This window comes from Garra rufa, chromosome 22 (assembly GCF_049309525.1).
Source record: "Garra rufa chromosome 22, GarRuf1.0, whole genome shotgun sequence".
Classification (NCBI taxonomy): Eukaryota; Metazoa; Chordata; class Actinopteri; order Cypriniformes; family Cyprinidae; genus Garra; species Garra rufa.
This window is the reverse complement of record NC_133382.1, coordinates 30,851,829-30,876,323: the sequence shown is the minus strand read 5'-3', so window position 1 is coordinate 30,876,323 and position 24,495 is coordinate 30,851,829. Positions and strand designations below refer to the sequence as shown.

General features: G+C 34.2%; 1 protein-coding gene across 1 annotated transcript; it reads right to left on the bottom strand.

Annotated features, from left to right (window-relative positions):
- Window positions 1–502: 502 nt before the first annotated feature.
- Window positions 503–23,882, bottom strand: unc13d (unc-13 homolog D (C. elegans)). Its single transcript, XM_073828192.1, has 34 exons — window positions 23,660–23,882; window positions 21,994–22,038; window positions 21,860–21,907; window positions 21,681–21,737; window positions 21,493–21,600; window positions 21,355–21,414; window positions 21,017–21,083; window positions 19,876–20,050; window positions 19,733–19,777; window positions 19,556–19,627; window positions 19,410–19,479; window positions 19,105–19,209; window positions 17,981–18,073; window positions 17,716–17,816; window positions 17,327–17,444; window positions 16,477–16,598; window positions 14,759–14,849; window positions 12,878–12,934; window positions 12,682–12,779; window positions 12,494–12,545; window positions 12,265–12,395; window positions 11,285–11,405; window positions 9,932–10,084; window positions 9,762–9,857; window positions 8,191–8,397; window positions 6,310–6,384; window positions 6,138–6,217; window positions 5,947–6,052; window positions 5,681–5,752; window positions 5,506–5,589; window positions 5,302–5,422; window positions 3,922–4,045; window positions 2,368–2,564; window positions 503–641 (listed from the first exon to the last, which is right to left on the bottom strand). The coding sequence occupies exons 1-34, from the start codon at window positions 23,720–23,722 to the stop codon at window positions 538–540; spliced, it is 3,318 nt and encodes a 1,105-aa protein (XP_073684293.1). The 5' UTR covers window positions 23,723–23,882; the 3' UTR covers window positions 503–537.
- Between the last annotated feature and the right edge of the window lie 613 nt (window positions 23,883–24,495).

Below are 24,495 nucleotides of genomic sequence, written 5' to 3'. Positions count from 1 at the left end.
AAAGTAAACACTCTTTTATGTAATGTGCATATTTTATTTAATGCATTGATTGAATGATTTGCCTGTTTACTAAACCAACAGCACGTTCCCAACTGCAGCTTTATCCATTCACGTAGAGGCGTTTGAAGAAAGAGAAGAGGATAATTCGTGTGCACTGATTAGCAAACATAAGAGCAGTCATAAGCTAAGGCTGTCAGAAGAGGGCTTGACTGATTTATTTGGATGATTTTATTTGAATTCAGTTTGAAGGCAGAGTTATATGGGATGACTTCCTTTGAAACAGAGCTTCACTGTGAATTCAGAAATCACCTGCTCAGTTTTGTTCATACACAGTGTTTCAGTCTGATTTTGTAAAAGACAATAAACAAATGTATATTTTTGGATGAAAATGTTGCATGTTTATTTTTTAATAACAATAATATCATCATTACACTTCCTTACAATAATTAAAAAGACTCTACATTAAATAATATAACAAATAGACAGAAAAGGGAATATAATGTTACTTCGGTCGTTTTCGTACATCTTTTTGTCTTTTTAGATTTCCTGAGACTTCTTTTCTCTTTGTCTGCGTAATTTAACGAAGGCCTGAGCTTCTCTTTCACCTTTCCTGGCCTCAAGTAACTTCAGGGTATTTTCACCTATGAAAACAGAGATGGCATACGGTCATATAAAAAAGTAAGAGTTGCAAGATATAAACTTACAATTCTGAGGAAAAAAGAATTGAGAGTTTGTGTCTCGCAATTCAGACTTTATTTCTCAAAATTGCAAGTTTGTCACCCAATTTAGAGAAAAACAGTCGCAATTGAGTTTATATTTCATAATTCTGCAGAAAAAAAGTTGCCCATTTCATTTTTTTATTGAGTGGAGGAAACGGGTTTCTATAGTCTTGAATGCCACATGATCAAAAAACATGATTATAATCAATGTTGAAAATCCATTTCCGCCAAAAAAAAAACAAAAAACAATTCTGACGAGTTTACATCTCGCAATTATTTGTTATGAATTCAGAATTGAGATATATACACTCGCAATTCTTTTTTCACAATTCTGACTTTTTTCATAGAATTTAAATACTGTATATATATTTGCAATTGCATGTTATAAAGTTAGAATCGCAATTCTGACTTTTTTTATGAGAATTGTGATATAAACTCACAATTCTGACGTTTTTCTTGCAATTCTCACTTTTTCTCAGAATTATGAGATATATATGTGACTCTGGACCACAAAACCAGTCATAAGGTTAAATTTTACAAAACTGAGATGTATACATCATATGAAATAAATGACAAGCTCAATAAATAAGCTTTCTATTGATATATGGTTTGTTAGGATAGGACAATATTTGGCTGAGATACATCTATTTGAAAATCTGAAATCTAAGGGTGCAAAAAAAATCTAAATACTGAGAAAATCACCTTTAAAGTTGTCCAAATTAAGTTCTTAATGCATATTACTAATCAAAAATTACATTTTGATATATTTATAGTAGAAATTTTACTAAAAATGAACATGGAACATGATCTTTACTTAATTTCCTAATGATTTTTGGCATAAAAGAAAAATCTATAATTTTGACCCATACAATGTATTTTTGGCTATTGCTACAAATATACCCCAGTGACTTAAGACTGGTTTTGTGGTCCAGGGTCACATATTTGCAATTGCGTATTATAAAGTTAGAATTGTGATATATATACACACACACTCACAATTCTGACTTTTTTTTCGGGGGATTGTGAGATATAAACTCACAATTCTGACTTTTTTCTTGCAATTCTCACTTTTTCTCAGAATTATGAGATATATATTTGCAATTGCGTATTATAAAGTTAGAATTGTGAGATATAAACTCGCAATTCTGACTTTTTTTTAATTATTGAGATAAACTTGCAATTGCATGTTATGAAGTCAGAATTGTGAGATATAAACCAGCAATTGTGATTTTTTTCTTAGAATTATGAGATATAAAATTGCTATTGCATGTTATAAAGTCAGAATTGTGAGATAAACCAGCAAATCAGATTTTTTTTACGTCTCGCAATTCAGACTTTTCTCAGAACTGCATGATACAAACTCGCAATTCTGAATTTTTTCTTGTTTCTTTGATGAATAGAAAGTTCAAAAGAACAGCAATTATATGAAATAGAAATCTTTTTCTAACATTATGTTTTTACTGTCAGTTCTGAACAATTTTATGTCCTTATTTAATAAAGTTTCATAAAAGAAAATAATATAAAAGGAATAACAAAATTAACACTAGTTTTTTTTTTTTTTTTAAATGTTACCAATTTTACATAAACAGTACATATGATTTGTTTCATAAAACACTAAATGTTGTGTATATAACAGAGAGTGACCTACTGTTAGGTTTGGGGTGCGTCAAAGGTAAGCGGATCTGTGCGGGTGTGGGATTATTCTGTCCGCCTCCGACTCCTGGCACTCCTTTAAGAGAGAGGAACGCCTCTCCTTCGAAGTCATCACTTCTCAAAGTGTCATGATCCAGCACTGTCACCATCAGACATGCTCCAGGAGACTGGCACTGATTTAATGAAATGTTACTGCCCCCCAGAAGACAGAAACAGCATTACAACCATAATCAACAATCTAAAAAAAACAGCCATCTCATCCCTTAATTTGGGTTTCCACAACAAGAGAGCTAGAAAATGGAAATTTGTGTGTCATGAAGTTTTGAAAGAATGTGTGTGTGATTATTTGAGTGTGTGGTTTGTATTAATGTGTGAACATTTTGAAGTAAAGAATAAAAATAACAACGGTAACTGCAACTTTTTAATCTCATGATTCCATTTCTTCTTCTTTCTTTAAAATTGTGGCTTCTTATCTTACAATTCTATTTTTTTTTTTCATTGAAATTGTGAGTTTCTATCTCACAATTCTCACTTTTTCTCATAATTGTGACTTAACATCTCTTAGTTCTATTTTTGTTTTCTTTGTTTCTGCCATAGAATAAAAAAGGTACAGTACTCGTCTTACTTTTTTACAATTTTGACTTTTTCCCACAATTGCGAGTTTGTATCACGCAATTCTCAACTTTTCTTCTTAAAATACAAGTTTATATGTCATAGTTGCATGTCAAAGTTTCACAACTGTGATTTTTTTCCCTCAGAATTGCAAGAAAAAGTCTGAATTGTGAGATATAGGGCCTTATTTATAAAAAGCATCCTAAATATGGTCTTACGAGCATCTCTTAAAGACACGTGTGAAACGCACATATGCGTCTCTTTCAGATGTGAAATCTATGAATCGCAAATGAAAAATATAGTAGCAAAATATAGTAGCGAGCTGCAAGAACAGCTTGTAGTGTTCCGGCAAGAAAAAGTTTGTATGTCTGCTCGGACCCTGACGTGACGTTTTTCAACGTCAAAGTTTTTACAAATATGAGCGCTAGCATGAATTTAAGATCAAATCTGAGCATACGCACACTAAATAAATACAGCCCATAAACTCAGAACTGTGGGGAAAAATCCAGAATTGTGTGATAAAGTTGCAATTACCTTTATTTTAGTGCTGTCAAATCGATTAATCGTGATTAATCGCGATTAATCACATCCAAAATAAAAGCTTGTATATATTTACATGTATAAATATATTCATATTCATACATAATTTATATTATATATAAATATATTACATATATTACTTAAATATACACCGTATCACTAATATATTATGCAAACAAACTTTTATTTTGGATGCGATTAATCAACTTACCATCACTACTTTTTTATTTTTTAAATTCCATGGTGGAAATTAGCTTTCATGCTTTATCCATTTCATTCTTTGTATTTTTTTTTTTTATCCTGTTCTAATAATCTAGTAGGTGGGAGCTTTGAGAAAAGATGGCTTGTTGTGTGACTTTGGATTCAAAAAGTGAACTGAAACTGCACGTTTACATACAATTCAAAGGACTCTTCGAACAACGGGTTGAGATCGCAGTTCTTGATTTTGGTGGATCGCGGTTCTACTTGAGAGAACACATGCCTTGGTTCTAGAGACAGCTGAACGAAAGGGTCACTGGAACCTGTAATGGACAAAACAATCCAGTTTCAGAGACTCAACAGCGATGAGGCACAAAGTTGGCAATTCTGATCTTTATAATGCAATGATATTCAGATAATTTTAAGTGTTGTCAGTGTCAACGCACCACAGTTTCAAGACCTACTCGCTCTTGATTTGTGACCCTGGACCACAAAACCAGCATGGATTATATATATTTGTAGCAACAGCCAACAATCCATTTTATTGTTCAAAATGATCGATTTTTCTTTTTAAAATTGTTAGGATATTAAGTAGGGATGCACCAAATGTTCAGCAACCAAAATAAATGAAAAGGCAGAGGTCTTCTTGTGGGTTTCCACCAAAATAAAAGTCAACATTTATAAATGTTAGCATTAATAATAATAGTAATTTTACTGTTGTTCTGTAAAATAAAATAAGTAAGTAAATAAAAAAGTAAGACTCTATCAGCTCTATCAATACATTTACTATAACATTTTCCTTTGCTCAGCAAGGCTGCATTTATTTGTACATTTAAAAAAAAACATGCCTGATTCAAGAAGGGGGTCTTATAATGGCCAAAGAATATTATTTTACTACCTTATTAATTTTAAATTAAATTGTGCTTTGTTGGTAGGCTATAATGACTACTAGAATGTTAAAAATGTTCAGTGTTAAGTAAATATTTTTTAATTGTTCTTTTGATTTTTAATAGATTTTTATTTTTAAAAGCAAGACAAAACTGTAAAAAGCTCATTTTAGCTATTTAATTTATGCAATAGTGAAAAAAAGGAAAATACATGGAGGAAAAAACACGAAAAACCGTGTTCGGTTATCGGCCTTTGGCCCAGGGTTTAATTTTATTCGGCTTCGGCCAAGAGTTTTCAATTTGGTGCATCCCTAAAATTAAGTAAAGATCATGGTCCATGAAGATATTTTGTAAATTTCCTACCATAAATATATCAAAACTTATTTTTTTGATAAGTAATATGCATTGCTAAGTACTTCATTTGGACAACTTTTCATTTGGCGATTTTCTCAATATTATGATTTTTTTTGCACCCTCAGATTCCAGATTTTCAAATAGATGCATCTCAGCCAAATATTGTCCTCTCCTAACATACACCAATGGAAAGTCTATTAATTCAGCTTTCAGATTGTCTCAATTTAAAAAATTGACTCTTATGACTGGTTTTGTGGTTCAGGGTCACATCTATCAATTTCTTGTTTGTTTGTTTTTTAGACTAACAAGCATAGAATAAAATGTGTTTGTTTTCTCACCATTTGAGTCAAGAGGAATTAAATTGACGGCATTGAGAACCTCAACATGCAGTTTGTTCTCTGAGCGCTTGTATGAAGTGATGAGAGTAACAGCTCCGTATTTCTCTCCATTAAACACTTTCTGTGGGAAATCCAAACAAATCCATGTCAGTAACACTTCGCTGGGTCTTATGGGTGATTTCCTGATCTGAGCGATTTCCTCACCTGTTCCCACACTTTTCTCTCAAAGAACTTCTCTATCAGCTCATTACAGGTTAAAGAGTTTTGTGTCAGGTTTGCCCGTAGCGTCTGAGAAAACAAAAATCAAATACACATATTTGAATGTGAATTAAACAGAAGAAAAACCAACATGTGACGATCGTAAAACAATAACACTGACCTTATATTCCTCAGTATGTAGTGTTTCAAGAGAAAGTCCATTCCCTTCAGCATGAAAACACTGTTCTAAGCACTGTCAGAGAACAAAGACATAAAAGTACATTTCTAAACAAAACATAAAATATAAGGTGATTGCAAGGCATTGCTTTGTAATGTATTAATAAGTGGACCACACTATTTAAGGCATCATTTGTGTCTCTATCACAAATAGTATGAAACCAGTTCCATGCTAAAGTGTAATATTCAGCATTAGGCTGAACAACTAACCTGCAGTGTGTATAGTAATCTCTGAAAGTAAACCAGGTTACTGTCCTCCTGCAAAGACACCTGATGCAGAATCTTAACCGAGTTAATCCACAACGGAGTGAGAAGACTGTATAAGACAAATAAAAAATATCATGAAGGCTGATCAACTACAGTAACACAATCAGAAAATGTACAGATTTCTGTCATGATACCTATTAAAATTCTCCTGAACCAAATTCTCATTCATATACTTCAGTTCTTTCTCAAGATATTTCATCAAAGGAGCCACGGCCTGGAGATAAGAGAGTCAGAGAGTGTTGCAATGGTTTCGAAAAATGTAATTTCATGCCTCAAGGCGATAAAAGTAAAAAATATATCCCTTACGTCTTCTGTAGATCGGGAGGGAAGCCTTTGACGTGAAGACATGCTGCGAACATGTGTCTCAATGTCTGTGTTTAACTAAAAAGAGAGACAAGAAATGGTTATACTTTATTTCAATTCTATTTTAGATCTAGGAACTAAAAGTAATTTTGCAACTACATGTCAACTAACTCTCAGAATATTAGTAGAACTGAGTAACAGTTACACTACCAGCCAAAAGTTTTTGAACTGTAATATTTTGAATGTTTTTGAAAGAAAGTCTCTTCTGCTCACCAAGCCTGCATTTATTTGATCCATTTGATTGTTTTCTATTTAAAATAATTTTAAAATTTAATTTATTCCTGTGATTTCAAAGCTGAATTTTGTAGCATCATTACTCCAGGCACATGATCTTTCAGAAATTATTCTAATATTCTGATTTGCTGCTCAAAAAATATTTATTATTATTATTATTATTATTATTATTATTATGTTAAAAAAAAGTTCAGATGAATAGAAAGTTCAGAATAACAGCATTTATCTGAAATCAAAATCTTTTGTAAAAGTCTTTATCATTTTTTGATCATTTTAAAGCATCCTTGCTAAATAAAAGTATGAATTTCTCTCATTTCTTTCCCAAAATCATGTGACACTAAAGACTGGAGTAATGATGCTGAAAATTTAGCTTTGACCACAGGAATAAGTTACAGTTGAAAATATATTCAAATAGAAAAGTTTTTTTTAAATAGTAAAAAATATTTTAAAAATTTAACTGTTTTTGCTCAAATAAATGCAGGCTTGGTGAGCAGAAGAGACATCAAAAATCTTACTGTTTAAAAACTTTTGACAAAGATCTTTAATGTTTTTTAAAGAAGTCTCTTCTGCTTACCAAGCCTGCATTCATTTTATCCAAAGTAAAGCAAAACAGTAAAATTTTGAAATATTTTTACTATTTAAAATAACTGTTTTCTATCTGAATATATTTTAAAATTTAATTTATTCCTGTGATTTCAAAGCTGAATTTTGTAGCATCATTACTCCAGTCACATGATCTTTCAGAAATCATTCTAATATTCAGATTTTCTGCTCAAAAAACATTATTATTATGTTAAAAAAGCTGAGTAGATTTTTTTCAGGTTTCTTTGATGAATAGAAAGTTCAGAAGAACAGCATTTATCTAAAATAAAAATCTTTTGTAACAGTATTAATGTCTTCATCATCTTTTGATCATTTTAAAGCATCCTTGCTAAAAGTATTAATTTCTATCATTTCTTTCCCAAAATCATGTAACACAAAAGACTGGAGTAATGATGCTGAAATTTTAGCTTTGATGACAGGAATAAATTACATTTTAAAATATATTCAAATAGAAAAGTTGTTTTAAAATAGTAAAAAATATTTTAAAATATTACTGTTTTTGCTGTACTTTGGATCAAATAAATGCAGGCTTGGTGAGCAGAAGAGATTTCTTTAAAAAACATTCAAAATCTGATAGTTTAGTAGAATACATTGACATGTACTTGCAAAGTTACTTTTAGTAAGTAGAATGATTTTTGGGGGACCATTCAAATAAAGTGTTAGCAGATATTAAGCAGACAGTCTACTAAGAAACAGTGTTACCCAAGAAACAGTAAAATATGTGTTCTGCTTGTTGTGAAACTGCATCATTGCACCATATCAGGAAGAGCTCATGTACTATAGATGTGAGAGGTTAACACTACCTGTTTTTCTCTTCAGCAAAAAAGCAACTGTAATCATGTCATGAAACATTTCTGAGAACCTTTCTGGTGTGGCTGATTTTTAGGATTTTAAAGCAGATTATTCCCATCATACTTTGAGAAAAGTATAAAATGACACAAATGGAATGTTCAATTGATACAGCTGATGTAATGACAGTTATGGTACCTTCTTCCCGAGTGTTTCAACTGCAGAGCGGATCTCTCGGTTCAGGGCGGACTGGGTGTGTTGCAGCTGTGATGGAAGCGTGTTCTGAAACTGAGTATCTCCAATCACGTGTCGTGTCCGTTCCCGGAGCCCGGCCCAGTTTAGCTGCTGCGGTAGACGTGTCAAAACGGTGTGCAGATGCTCTAGATCGTTCACCACCACGCACAGCTAAATATACATAAACCATGAGGGGTTACTGTCAAACATGCAGATGATCAAGCTACAACACAATGCAAAGGTAAAGACCACACATTTATTACATCAGGTATACCACACTGAAAATGTCAAATCAGCTGCTTTAAACACTCAGAAATTGGTGGTAAGTTTCACAAATATTTACATAGAAATGGCAAATAACAATTTTGAAAGAACTAGTGTTTAAGTAGTATTTTCTAGTAGTATTTAGTTTTATTTACAACTTTATTTAGACATAAACTAGATATAGAACAGATAAGTTATTTTTCATGCACATTTAAAAGACAATAAAAAGTGAAAAAGACATCTATAACACTTTCTAACCGTATTCATATGCGGTGGATGTACACCATAAAATGATTTCTCAAAGTTGTAAATAAGATGACGGTAGTGCATTTTGCAAGAAAATTCAATTTTAGTTAGTTTACATTTTACATTTTATTCAATGTGTTACTTGCCTTTTCTTTGTAATTACTTGTAAAATTTACTAGCAATTTTTGAGTGAAAATTGTTTCAGTAAGTAGTTGAACCAACAATAATTTTACACAGAAATATTTGCATTAAATTACTAATCATAAAAAGGTCCAATCAAACAAACATTAACATAGATGTGTTTGATTTGAATAGAAGCAAAACATAAATTAAAAGGAGAAATTCACTTTGAAGAACAAAAATTGACAGATAATGTACTCACCCCCTTGTCATCCAAGATGTTTGTCTTTCCTTCTAGAGTCGTAAAGAAATTATGTTTTTTGAGGAAAACATTTCAGGATTTTTCTCCATATAGTGGACTTCTATGGTGCCCAGAGTTTGAACTTTCAAAATGCAGTTTAAATGCAGCTTCAAACTGTCCCAAATGTGGCTGTAAACAAGTCTTATCTAGCAAAAAGAATGTTTTTTGTTTGTTTTTTAAAATTACAATTTATATACTTTTTAAACTCAAACATTCATCTTGTCTTGCTCTGCCTGAACTCAGTTTTTTCCAGTTCAAGACAGTCATTGTATGTCGTAAAACACCCATCTTATTTTCTCCCTCATGTTTGAAGCCGCATTTAAACTGCATTTTGGAAGTTCAAACTCCTGAAAAGTTTTCCTCAAAAAACATAATTTCTTTACGACTCTGGAAAGAAAGACATAAACATCTTGGATGACAAGGGGGTGAGTACATTATCTGTAAATTTTTGTTCTGGAAGTGAACTTCTTATACCAAAAACCAGTCATGTTCAAATAGGGCTCATGTTTTCTAACCACTATCCAGAGGCAAGAACATTTAGCATGTGATTTTGAGCAGCAGGTACTGTGAATATGAATGTGTCATATTATCATCATCAGCTCACCATTTTTATAGCACTTTCACGATCTGAGTCCACAGAGAGCTCTTTCACTCGAGCCTTCAGCATCTGACAGTACGTTGATGCGATCTTACACACATCCTGTAACACACAATGCAAATTTATACATCCCTCAATTCAATTAAATGCTGAAATTTGTGTGTGTTTGTGTGTACCTCTGTGAGTTTGACCATAAGCATAAAGGCCTCCTCCGGGTCAGGCCAGCTCAACTGTTCCCAGAGCTGTGCAACAGGATGCAAACATGCTGCAATGTCAACTGCAGAAGAGCTGTGCTTGATGGGAACTCCTCCGGTCTGCAGCGGCTGCAACTAGAAAAGAGAGAAAAAAAAAAAAAAGAATGAGGGTGTACCTCCCTTCAGTTTTAAGACAATGTGAAATTAGCCAGCCTTTTTCATTTTTATTTAAAGAATTAGTTCACTTTCAGAATAAAAATTTCCTGATAATTTACTCACCCCCATGCAATCCAAGATGTTCATGTCTTTCTTTCTTCAGTCGAAAAGAAATTAAAGTTTTTGAGGAAAACATTGCAGTATTTTTCTTCATATAGTGGACTTCAATGGTGGCCTATGGGTTGAAGGTCCAAATTGCAGTTTCAATTTAGCTTCAAAGGGCTACACAATCCCAACCGAGGACTAAGGGTCTTGTCTAGCAAAACAATCCATCATTTTCTACAAAAAAAAAGTATATACTTTTGACGTTTATATTTGTGACGTTGGCGGAAGTACCAACCCAGTGTTTACAAAGCGAACGTGCAAAGAATGTCAAATGCCCTTATAAATAAGTAAAACAACGATATCAGTCAAAGTTGGAGGAGAAAATGAGATTTCTCGCCCTACCCTACATTTCTGAACCATAGTACAAAAACAAAGAACTAACTATGTATGACTTTTCCTCCATGATTAGGCAATGTGTAAAGATTCCCAATAGCATCACAGAGCAAGTGCAAGACAAGCATTTGTGGTTAAAAAGTATATACATTTTAATAAAAAAAAAAAAGACTGATTATTTGCTAGATAGGACCCTTATTCATAGGCTGGGATCGTGTAGAGCCCTTTGAAGATGCTTTGAAACTGCAATTTGGACCTTCAACCTGTTGATCCCCACTGAAGTCCACTATATGGAGAAAAATCCTGGAATGTTTTCCTCAAATGTCTTTTTGACTGAAGAAAGAAAGACATGAACATCTTGGATGACACAGGGGTTTGTAAATAATAAAAAAAAAAATTCTGGAAGTGAACTAATCATTTACTTATTGAGAATTCACAAGAAAGAAGGAAGGAAAGAAGGAAAGGTTGTGACGTGTGGCCAAGTATGGTGACCGATACTCGGAATTTGTGCTCTGCATTTAACCCATCCAAGTGCACACACACAGTAGTGACTACACACACACTCGGAGCAGTGGGCAGCCAATGCTGTGGCGCCTTTGGGTTACAAGTCTGTCTCTCTAACAGTTTTTACAAAGAAAAAAAAATGCCTTAAGTGCCGAACAGTGTTTCAGAGCATCTTACCTGATCCACTTGCACAGCTTTTTCCACCCTCTCCATTGTGGTGCTAAAGGCTTTGTTTAACCAGTATGGAAGAGCGTCTCTGAAGTCCTCATGGAAACTTGTGAGCTGCAGTAACTTCCCCCTAAAAGAGAAATCAAAACTTCATGTTTAAAGGGATAGTCCACTCAAAACTGTTCCTGTATGACTTTTTCTTTCTTTCTGTGGAACACAAAAGATGATATCTTAAAGAATATTGTTGACAGTTTTTGGGTCCCAATGACTTCCATAGTTTTTTTTGTCCATACTATGAAAGTCGGTGGGACACAAAACCAGTTGGTTGCCAAAATATCTTATTTTTTGTTCCACCAAAGAAAGGAATAAAAAAAAATAGTTCACCCAGAAAAAAAAATCTGCTCTTAATTGACTCGCCAATTCAAAGTTAAAATGCCTTAATGATGGATTTCACATCATAAGATGTTAAAGGCACAATATGTAATTTTCGCCGAAGAGTGCATATTCAAAACAAACAATGAAACAAAGGCATAGTCTTTAGTGTTTCCATGTTTTCTACACAATAAAACCGAAAATTGAAGGTGTTTGACATCATTGGCAGGCAGCACAATTACACTACTTAAATTCTTATTTCTCTGGAAACATGAGGGAGTAATGTAAGCAAGTAATGTAAGTCAACAAAATATATAACACTGTTCTAGTGGTTTTTGGATATTTTAATAAAAAAAAAAAAGTACATATTGTGCTTTTAATTGATGGACTGGAGACGTGTGGATTATTTTGATGTTTTTATCAGCTGTTTGAACTCTCATTCACCACAGTGGATCCGTCTTTATTCTCATCTACATCTTGGATGGCCTGAGTGTGAGTGCATTTTAATTTTTGGGTGAACTATCCTAGATGCTAAAGAAGTCTGTACATTGGGTTTAGATTTTAACAGATTTTGAGAACATCGCAAAATAATGTATACAGCTAATTGTAGGACTGACCTTTTTTGTAAGAAGGCTTTGTCTTTGTGGATGACTTGCAAGGTAAGATACACAGGAAACAGGCTGTTTGCCAGCGGCTGATCCATTTGATTCTCTATCAGAGAGAGAGTAGCTCTTAACTCATCAGCCAGCTGTTCAGAGACACAAACAAGGAACAACTGATGATCTACTGAACATAGTAAAAGACTGAGCAGTGAAAAAATACACAGTCGTTTTTATTGATTCTCACCAGAGAGTCTAGTTTTCGGTAAACCACAGTGAAAACATCCAACTGCACAGCACTGGAAAGAGAGAGATTAATTTAATGTTTAGAAGTTAATGAGCTGACTAAATTACAACCAAAATGAAGCTAGACCTTATAGACGATATTATATATGTATTCGTTACATTTTAAAATGTACAGTTCATTATTCTTACCTGACAAACACCTTATTCCAGACATCTTTACTGAGTCTAATGTCTTCTTGCACTTCTCCAATCAACCGAGAGAGGGCGCTGATGGTCTCTATCGGATCCTTTTAAAAAGCACTTATTAAGAACCTCAACTCACATCTAAATTTACTGGAATAAACATGCATATAAAATCAATGTCAGTATCTACATAGTTTCTCACCTTGGTCATGGGTTGATGTAAACCTTTTTTGATGTTAAACCACTCATCTGTGCCATTCTGGGAGAAAAGAAACTTGTGTTAGGCAACTAAATATGTAAACAGTCACATACAGTCAAACCAAAAATAATCTGACATTATCAAGATGAATTTGTTCTGACACAGTTTAACTCTGAGTTCTTGTCATATTTTATTACCATTTTCTTTTATTACCATTTACCAACTGTGATATTGTGAGAAATGTTGAAGGTGTCTGAATACATTGTGGTTTGACTGTATAAAGCTAAAAAAACTGATGTACAGTGACTACAGTCGTGGCCAAAAGTTTTGAGAATGACACAAATATTAGTTTTCACAAAGTTTGCTGCTAAACTGCTTTTAGATCTTTGTTTCAGTTGTTTCTGTGATGTACTGAAATATAATTACAAGCACTTCATACGTTTCAAAGGCTTTTATCGACAATTACATGACATTTATGCAAAGAGTCAGTATTTGCAGTGTTGGCCCTTCTTTTTCAGGACCTCTGCAGTTCGACTGGGCATGCTCTCAATCAACTTCTGGGCCAAATCCTGACTGATAGCAACCCATTCTTTCATAATCACTTCTTGGAGTTTGTCAGAATTAGTGGGTTTTTGTTTGTCCACCCGCCTCTTGAGGATTGGACATAAGTTCTCAATGGGATTAAGATCTGGGGAGTTTCTATGCCATGGACCCAAAATGTCAATGTTTTGGTCCCCGAGCCACATAGTTATCACTTTTGCCTTATGGCACGGTGCTCCATCGTGCTGGAAAATGCATTGTTCTTCACCAAACTGTTGTTGGATTGTTGGAAGAAGTTGCTGCTGGAGGGTGTTTTGGTACCATTCTTTATTCATGGCTGTGTTTTTGGGCAAAATTGTGAGTGAGCCCACTCCCTTGGATGAGAAGCAACCCCACACATGAATGGTCTCAGGATGCTTTACTGTTGGCATGACACAGGACTGATGGTAGCGCTCACCTTTTCTTCTCCGGACAAGCCTTTTTCCAGATGCCCCAAACAATCGGAAAGAGGCTTCATCGGAGAATATGACTTTGCCCCAGTCCTCAGCAGTCCATTCGCCATACTTTTTGCAGAAGATCAATCTGTCCCTGATGTTTTTTTGGAGAGAAGTGGCTTCTTTGCTGCCCTTCTTGACACCAGGCCATCTTCCAAAAGTCTTGGCCTCACTGTGCGTGCAGATGCGCTCACACCTGCCTGCTGCCATTCCTGAGCAAGCTCTGCACTGGTGGCACTCCGATCCCGCAGCTGAATCCTCTTTAGGAGACGATCCTGGCGCTTGCTGGACTTTCTTGGACACCCTGAAGCCTTCTTAACAAGAATTGAACATGTTTCCTTGAAGTTCTTGATGATCCTATAAATTGTTGATTTAGGTGCAATCTTAGTAGCCACAATATCCTTGCCTGTGAAGCCATTTTTATGCAACGCAATGATGGCTGCACGCGTTTCTTTGCAGGTCACCATGGTTAACAATGGAAGAACAATGATTTCAAGCATCACCCTCCTTTTAACATGTCAAGTCTGCCATTCTAACCCAAACAGCCTGACATAATGATCTCCAGTTAACAAGACGATTACTGAAATGATCTCAGCAGGTCCTTTAAGGGCAGCAATGAAATGCAGTGGAAAGTTTTTTTTTTTGGGATTGAGTTAATTTTCATGGCAAAGAAGGACTATGCAATTCATCTGATCACTCTTCATAACATTCTGGAGTATATGCAAATTGCTATTATAAAAATTGTTCTAATTTCCAATATTTATGTAATTCTCAAAACTTTTGGCCACGGCTGTACAGTATCATGTAATATCTATATACTGAATCATTTTTATAATATTTTGTTACTCACAACAACAGCATCTGTGACCTCAACATGCAAGTCAAACTGAGCAGGATTGAGCTTCTGAAATGCTCGGGTCTTACAAATCTGAACCAGAACTCTACATGAACCAAAACATAAATACATAAATACTTCATGAGAGTTTTGCATGAAAACAATATATACAGTATCTCACAAAAGTGAATACACCCCTCACATTTCAGCAACCATTCTAGTATATCTTCTCAATTAAACTTATTTTTAAGAGTAGTCAATGTGCAGCTTGTATTCCAGTATAAATTTAGTGTCTCCTGAAAATTACTCAACATACAGCCATTAATGTCAAAATAGCTGTCAACAAAAGTGAGTACACCCTAAGTGAACTTGTCCAAAGTGTCAATGTTTTGTGTTAGCACGATTGTTATCTGGCACTGCCTTAATCATCCTGGGCATTGAATTGACCAGAACTGCACAGGTTGTTGCTGGGATCCTCTTCCACTCCTCTATAATGACATCTCGGAGCTGCTGGATGTTAGACACATGGTGCTTCTGCACTTTATGCTAGAGGATGCCCCACAGGTGCTTAATAGGGTTCAGGTCTGGAGACATACTTGGCCACCCCATTACCTTTACCTTCAGTTTCCTCAACAAGGCAGGTGTCATCTTGGTGGTGTGTTTGGGGTCGTTATCATGTTGGAAAACTGCCGTTCGGCCAGTTTCTAGAGGGAAGGCATCATGTTCTGCTTTAGAATGTACAGTACATAATGAAACCCATGTTTCCCTCAATGAACAGCAGCACTCATGCAGCCCCAGACCATGATGCTACCACCACCATGCTGGACTGTAGGCAAGACACAATTTTCTTGGTACTCCTCTCCAGGGCATCACCACACATGCTGGACACCATCTGAGCCAAACAAGTTTATCTTATAGTCTCATCAGACCACAGGACATGGTTATAGTAATTCATGCTCCTGGACAGGTTGTCTTTAACAAACTGTTTTGCAGCATATGGTCTGAGCACTGACAAGCTGATCTTCTACTTCTGCAACCTTTAAAGCAATGCTGGCAGCCCTCATGCATCTGTTTTTCGAAGCCAGGTTCTGCACTTGACGCACAAAGAGTGCTCAACTTTGTTGATCGACCCTTGCAAGGTCTGTTCCGAATGGAACCCATCTTGGAAAACCTCTGTATGACCCTGATCACTGTAGTGTAACTCGGTTTCAGGGTGTTACTGAACCTCTAATAGCCTTGGCCATCTTTGTGGAGAGCAACAATTCTAATTCTCAAATCCTCATAGAGTTCTTTGCCATGAGGTGCCATGTTGAGCATCCAGTGGTCAGTATGAGAGAATTGTACTTAAAGCACCAAATTTTAGCTGCTCTAATACAAGATACACAAGTTTGTATGGTCCCGTCGAGCACACAAAAAGCTTAACATGATGAATAGGACATGTGGCATTGCATGGTTAAACAACACACTGCTATAATCACTTAGGGTGTACTCACTTTTGTTGCCAGCTATTTAGACAATAAAGGCTGTATGTTGAGTTATTTTCAGAGGACAGTAAATCTATACTGCTATACAAGCTGCACATTGACTATACTATCCAAGTTTCATTTCTATAGTATTGTCCCTTGAGAAGATACACTAAAATTAGCTAAAATGTGAGGGGTGTACTAACTTTTGTGAGATACTGTATGTACAAACAAATAAATGATCACTAACTTATGTTTTGTGCATGTTACCTGAGCAGTGTATGTAGCCGTGGTGTTGTTTTAGGAGTTGGGGGATAGATGTCCCTGTATTTGGACACTAAGCAGAGCCCATACTGCAGAAACCCATGTAGAGAATCACCTAGCTCCTGTTTCTGTTAGTACACAAACATTTTTAACACGTTTAATGCGTTTTTTTAAAGTGTTTTCTATTTTAAAATGTAAATTATTCCCTTGAAAGTCTGGCTGAATTTTTATCAGCCACTACTTCAATCTTGAGTGTCACACAATCCATTAAAAAAATCACTTAGTTTGAAATATATTCTCATTAAAAAAACTGGGTTCAGTATTTCTTTTTTTTCTTTTTCAAGCAAGGATACATTTAAGAGATAGTTCACCCCAAAATGAAAATTCTGTAATCATTTATTCACCCTCAAGTTTGGTTATGAATATTCTTTAAAAAGTAAAAAAAAAAAAAAAAAAAAAAAGCTCATGGAGGTTTAACTTAACTTAAGAGTGAATAAGTACATTTTCATTTTTAGGTGAACTACCCGTTTAAATTGATCAAAACGGACAGTAAAGAGACACATACATGAAAGACAAAAATGGCTAGAACAACATTTGTAACTTTTTTAGCTGCTGATAAAATGTTTGGCTTCCTTGTGACAGCTAAAACAGCTCAGCTTTACCGCAGCATGACGATGAGACTTGATGACTTGATATCAGCCCACAACACTGATGATTTATGTGATAAATTGCTCAAACATCATGTGACACTTGCAACATCCCTGCTCGTGATGCAGTGCATGCAGTTTTTTTATAATTCTGTACATCTACAACCACTGATGTACAGCTGTGGCAAAAAGAGGCATGAAAAACCAACCTGCATGTAGGGGAGTTCCTGTTGGTCCCAGTGGTACTCTATACTGGTTAGCTGCTTGAAAAGCACAGTTGAGTCCACCTCCAGGCTTTGGTAAAGTTTGCTGTAGGCCACCCACTTCCTGTGTAGCACCACAAACAACCCACACATATGCAAAAAAGATTTAAATCCATCTGCATGTAGTCCATTCATTACATATAAACACCATGTGGACACTGCTGATCATCGTACATGTTGTGTAAACACGTACATGGGTGTAAATGTTGTAATAAACTGTCCCTAAAAAGAATCAACACTGTCTGATCTGCTATTTTTATTCTATCTGCAGTCTTGGTTTCAGATCAGTTTCATCTCTAAAGTGTGATGTACTGTACAGTATGACATGCTCTTACGCCAAGTCTTGAAGAAAAGGTGAAATGTCATTCTGGTTGGCGTAGTGCTCAAGCAGGGCCGTCCCCTCCCCACACAACTCTCCCTTCCACGGATTACTGTCCTGAAGGGTGAGAATAGAGTAGCATTAAAGGCTGAGACAGAAGCAGAAAAATTGACAGTATGCATCAGGAAGTGATGCTGAAGCTTACACAACCAGTGGCCGTTTAAGATATTTCATCATTTTTAAAGAAGCTTTCACAAATTCTCTTTTAATTAAATGTGTACCTGTTGTTTAGAGATATGGGCTTGAACAAACTGCTGCAGGATGCCACAGTAGTTCACATAAGGAGTCCGTCCGGCACTCAGGGTCTCATCTCTCTTTAAAAAAAAATGAATCAAATTAAATTTGAATGAAAGATCTGTCATTCAGACAATCCCGAGTAAATAAATTATTTGAAGTATATTAAGTATAATAGTTGGTTTGCAATGCTCATGTCTGGTTTGGTATGTTTCAAAGGTGGCAAGACCATTGTATAAATAGATGCTTTTTTCATTGTTTTTCAAATTACTCAGACACCAGATATAATTTTTAGATTTTTATATATATATATTTTTTGCAAGTGTAAGTGTAAGTTCGTTTATGTAATGAACTGTGACATATTATACAAAAAAAATCTTCATACAGTGGACTACCAGTAAAACTGATAAAAATCTGTGAACCTGTGAAAAATTTTATTTGACACTTTGACCTGACCACGTTTTGTTACATATATTTTTATCAAAGTTATCTGACATTATCAATATGAATTTGTTCCGACAGTTTAACTGTTGTCTTGTCATGTTTGATTACCATTTTCTAAACTATAGCGAATAAACTGTGTAAATAAAGGTGTCTGAAATGTTTTTGGTTTGACTGTATCTTACAATTTTGCCACACTGAGATATAGTTTTGCAATTTTATGTGCTTTTGTCATTTGTATTAGTTTTTTTCTTAAATATTGACATTTAGATTTAATTTCAGTTTTAGAATTAGTTCTTATTTAGTTATTTTACTGCTTTAACTTAAATCTAATACTTATAATTTATTTCAATTAATAATGTTTTAATACTTTTAGTTACTGATAATAACCCATACATTCTAATGAATAGATATTTAGGATTAGTTTTCCATAAATTCAGTTCAAGATGAACTGAAAATAAAGCCACATGCCCTGGTCATTCACACAGTTGCACTTCACTTTTTTTTAGAAGATATTTTAAAATTACACTTCTTTAAAAAATAAATCTTGCAACACAGTAGAAAATCCCTTGGTGATCTTTATGGGATATAACCAAATAAAAAACACAATTTTTAAGTACTGGACAAGTTGATGGCCTGCTGATTCATACCAGAGAAAAAAAGGTTTCACCTCTTTATGAATGAATTTAAGTTGAAGATGACACCGTCCTCTGTCTGGGTACGTCTCTGTTCGGGGCTCAAGGTTATACCATGTGTCTTCTGTGCAATACAGGTCCTGCCCACAATACATATATGGTATATGAAGCACATGCCGTGCAACAGAATATGAGAGACTGAGATATCTTTGTACTTTATATTATAATATGTTATATTACAATATTTCTTTAAATATGGCATAAAACGGTATGTGTCTGATGTAAGAACTGGTAACTGGAAATTAAAATGTTGAGCATTAACCAGTGTTATGCAAAATACCTTCAGCTTTAGAACAACATTCCCCAAAAAATCATCCTGGCCTTTTTCTTTTTTTGCATCTTTTATCATCCTGTGAAGAGACAGTTGGAATTTAAATGTCAGCACCATTTATAAGAATCATTTTAAATACTTCAAATGTTTTAGACCTTTTAAGTCCATGGATGTTTGTGCGAAACTCGTCAAATTTTTGCACTAGTGACACCTCTTCATCTTTGTCCCTGAAAATAAACATGATTGAGGTGATTAGAATTAAAACATACTATACAATATACAGTACAATCCAGTCAGTATTTCTTATTAAAAAGCAAGTTCTTTTCACGCACCACATCTCAATGTGGAAATTGGCATTTGGGACTTCTTCAAATTCCCTATAAAAAAACAGCAAGTGTTGAGACAAAACGATCAGTCAACAAGTTGGAAAAACAGCTGGTCAAATACTTTCACCATAGAAGATATGTCTACTCACAGTTTGAAGGTCTCGTCCCAGATGGGGTTGAGTGTCTGTTTCTTTATGGTGGTTTGCAACACCTGCCCTTTAGCTGAACCCCGAACTACTGCTTTCTGAGGTTTATTTGGAGGTCCACCATGTGACTCCTTGTCTTCATTAAGGATCGACAGCAGACAGTATGGATCACTGTATCCTGTTATGAGAAATGCAGATACATGTACATGTAGAGGTTGTCTGGATAGTTACACTACCAGTCAAAAGTTTTTGAACAGTAAGATTTGTCATGTTTTTAAAAAAAGTCTCTTTTGCACACCAAGTCTGCATTTATTTGATCCAAAGTACAGCAAAAACAGTAAATTTTGAAATATTTTAACTATTTAAAATGACTGTTTTCTATTTGAATATATTTAAAAATGTAATTTATTCTTGTTATCAAAGGTACATTTTCAGCATCATTACTCAGAAAAATATTCTGATTTGCTGTTCAAGAAACATTTGTTCTTATTATTATTAATATCAATATTTTAAACAGAGTAGGTTTTTTTCAGGATTCTTTGATGAACAGAAAGATCCAAAGATTAGCATTTATCTGAAATAAAAAGCTTTTGTACCATTGAAAAGCTTGGAGTCAGTATAATTGATCAAGGATGCTTTAAACGGATCAAAAGTGATGATAAAGACATTTATAATGTTGCAAAAGACTTTTATTTCAGATAAATGCTGTTTTTCTGAACTTTCTATTCATCAAAAAACCCTGAAAAAATTCTACTGTTTTCAACATAATAATAATAATAATAATACTTGTTTTTTGAGCAGCAAATCAGATTAGAATGATTTCTGAAGAATCATCTGACTGGAGTAATGATGCTAAAAATTCAGCTTTGAAATCACAGAAATAAATGACATTTTAAAATATATTCAAATAGAAAACAATTGTTTTAGATAGTAAAAATATTTCAAAATTGTACTGTTTTTTTGTACTTCGGATGAAATAAATGCAGGCTTGGTGAGCAGAAGAGACTTTCTTTCAAAATCTTCCTGTTCAAAAACTTTTGACTGGTAGTGTATGATAAAATCCTGAAAATGTAGTTGTGTTTTTGTATGTTTCTTATACTATTCTGTAAAATTAACAACACACAAAATGCAGATAAAATCATACCACTAATGTCCTTCCCCAGTATTCCCTTGGCTTGTTTCACCGTAACCATGAGGCAGTAGACCGGGGCCTATAGTTGTGGAGAAATGTACTTATGTAATTAAATAAATAACAACATAAACAACAACATTAAACCGCTTTTTACATGTGGTTTATAGGCGGTAAGATTTTCTTGCGATCTTGCAGTCTGTCAAGTTTACAGATGCTTTTCCGTACACATAAAGGATCTTGATCACCCTGTCCGGGTTTATTTTTCAATAATGACAGGCTGATTGTACATTATGCTTTATAGATGTACGTATGTATGTTATATTACACAAATTCTTTGACATTATTCTTACCAGCATGCTCTGGACTTTTTCACTCAAGGTTTTATGCTCATCCTCGGTCATGGAGAATGCCTGTCAGAGAATGAATATGTAAGACCCAATTTTTAAAATAACAACCATACTGTAAAATACACAAGAAAAGTGTGTTACCTCTTTGATATAGTCTTGTAACTGCTTGGCACTGTATTGCTCTTTTGTGTGTGTTTTTCCTAAAATATGAGTAATTGTGTACAGAACCTCTTTGTACAGCGGTTTGAGCTGAAGAGACAATAATAGCCATTATTCCACAAAGCTCACTGGAAAATACTTGAAGTTATCAGTCTCTGTTGAATCATTACCTCCTTCTCTTTACGTCTCTTTTCACTCTCCTCTGGGTTCTCAGAGTCTTTGAAATCCTGTTGATTCAATTATATTGTAGCAAATATGATAAATTGTTTACATAATACAATGCCTTTCTTTTAAAAAATAGAACCCACATCAATAGAATTTTTACATTTTAGAATGAATAATTCCTTACTTTTCTGTTCAGTTTTCTGGTCATCCCCATTCTCCGTGCAGGGGAGGACTAAGAGGGAAAGAAGAGTTTCAATTAAATTCAGAAATTCTGAGAGAAATTCAGAAAGAAAGAAAGCATAAATACTTATACAGTACCTGTCTCTGTCTGATCCGAGTGGACCCTGTACTTTCAGTGTGGGTCTACAGATATAAACAAATAAAAAAAGAAAGTATGTGATAATAAATATATAATCTGCAACATTTCTGCAATCATCAGAGTGTTAACAATGATATAGAAAACTCTGCACTACCAGTCAAAAGATTTCTAATGGTTTTTTTTAAAGAAGTCTCTTCTGCTCACCAAGCCTTGCATTTATTTAATCCAAAGTACAAAGTAAATTTTGAAATATTTTTAGATTTAAAATAACTGTTTTCTTTTTGTTTCTAATATATTTTGAAATGTAATTTATTCCTGTGATTTCAAAGCCGAAATTTTAGCACCATTACTCCAGTCACATGATCCTTTAGAAATCATTCTAATATTCTGATTTGTTTCTCAAAAAACATTTATTACTATTAATATTATGTTAAAAAAAGCTGAAGAAGAGTAGAATTTTTTCAGGTTTTTTTGATGAATATAAATCTTTTGTAACATTGTAAATGTCTTAATCTAAAGCATCCTTGTGAAATAAAAGTATGAATTTCTTTCCTAAAAAATAATAAAAATAATTATACTGACTCCAAGATTTTGAATGGTATACAAAACCTTTTCATTTCAGATAAATGCTGATCTTTGGATCTCTATTCATCAAAGAATTCCTGAAAAAAATGTACTCAACTGTTTTAAATAATGATAATAATAATAATAATAATAAAATGTTTTTGAACAGCAAATAAGCATATTAGAATGATTTCTGAAGGATCATGTGACTGGAGTAATAATGCTGAAAATCAAAGAAAAAAATTTAATTTTAAAATAGATTAAAATAGAAAGCAGTTATTTTAAGTAGTAAAAATATTTCACAATATTACTGCTTTTGCTGTATTTCAGATCAAATAAATGCAGGCTTGGTGTGCAAAAGAGACTTCTTTTAAAAAAAAGCATTAAAAATCTTACTGTCCAAAACCTTTTGCCTGGTAATGTACACGCAAATACCTTTGTTGTATTCAGACACAAAATTTTATTCATAGCTGACTATGTTCCTATTTTTACGGCTATAAAACATCTAGAAAAATTTGAATCATTTCTAAAATAATATCACATAAACCCTTTTGTAATCAGTTAACAAGTGTCCACATGGAAAATGCTCATGCAAATGCATGATAGTTGGCCTATCGTCTCTGCAGCACTTCCTTATTATTAGCAATAAGGAAACTCCATCATAGTGACCCACCGTCATGGGTTTAGGATGTTCTGGGTTCACAGAGACTTTTTACTGAAAAATATGTTATACTACGTAATAAATGTCAAAACCAGCCCTGTAAGAGAAACCATTTTATATAAACGTTTTAACATCAAGACTTTAGATTAACTGGTCACCAAAGTTTTTGGACTTTTTAGCAATTAATATAACTAAAAAGAGTCCCGCAGTGTGTCAAATAATTTTTTTTTTTTAAAAAGTACAAATGTTGTTTCTCAATGAATATGAGGTCACTAACACTGAAATGATTCTGTAAGAATTGTAAAAAAAAATTAAAATTGTTTTAGTACAGCACTGCAGGACACTGTTGACAGTGTCAACTACCACTGCTGGAAGCTTAAGAAAACATTGCTTTGACCCAAAAAGATACAGATTTTTAAAAAGTCGTGCATTTTACTAACCTCTTTAGGAGGAAGAAGTAGATTTTCCCCTTGTGTGGATGCCCCATCTTGGACTGGTACCATATTTTACAGCTGTACTTGTCAATCCTCACCCGATTATTCAGCTCTCCTAAACACAAGCAACGTTGAGTATTTGACAGATGCTCAAAGCTTTCTTTTATTACATCAAACAGTCAACCTTAATGTACACAAGTGTTGAGTCTTCACAAACGTCTCATGTTTATAAGCGCTGTGTTTCATTTCGGGTGCGGAAGTTGGCGTTTCCTGTTAAAGGTCGGACCTACAACTAAACTGTTTCTTCATACAGCAGAAACTGCTACCACGTCGTCTCCTCTTGTTGTTCTGTCACTCCATCTTCCTTCCTCTCTCACTGTGCACAACTCTATTCCACTTACTCTTATCTTTATGCATTCAGTCTATTTAAACCAGCATGATGTAGTCTTGGTAGCTTCTTTTTTTTTTAACAGGATGCTCTTATAGTTTCTCTCATGTCACCCGTCTGTAGTTGTAGCACACTAACTTTGCACCATTTGAAGAGGATGGCTCCTGCAGCGTGTTATCCTTTCTGGTGAATATCAGCAGATAACATTCAGTAATAATGGAGAACACCACTGATTTGCATTGGGAGAGGAAAAAGCTTTAACGCAAATCAACAATAGTGTTGAATCTAACAGGCCCCAAACTCTCTGTTGGGAAGAATCAATAGGAGACTGTTTCTTAAAATAAAGTTGAACTTTTACAGCGCTCATTAATTTGAAGATATTGACTAGACTGAATGCAGACTACTTATTAAATCTTAAAAGCAACTGTAAAATAAAAGAATGTAAAGGGAAAAT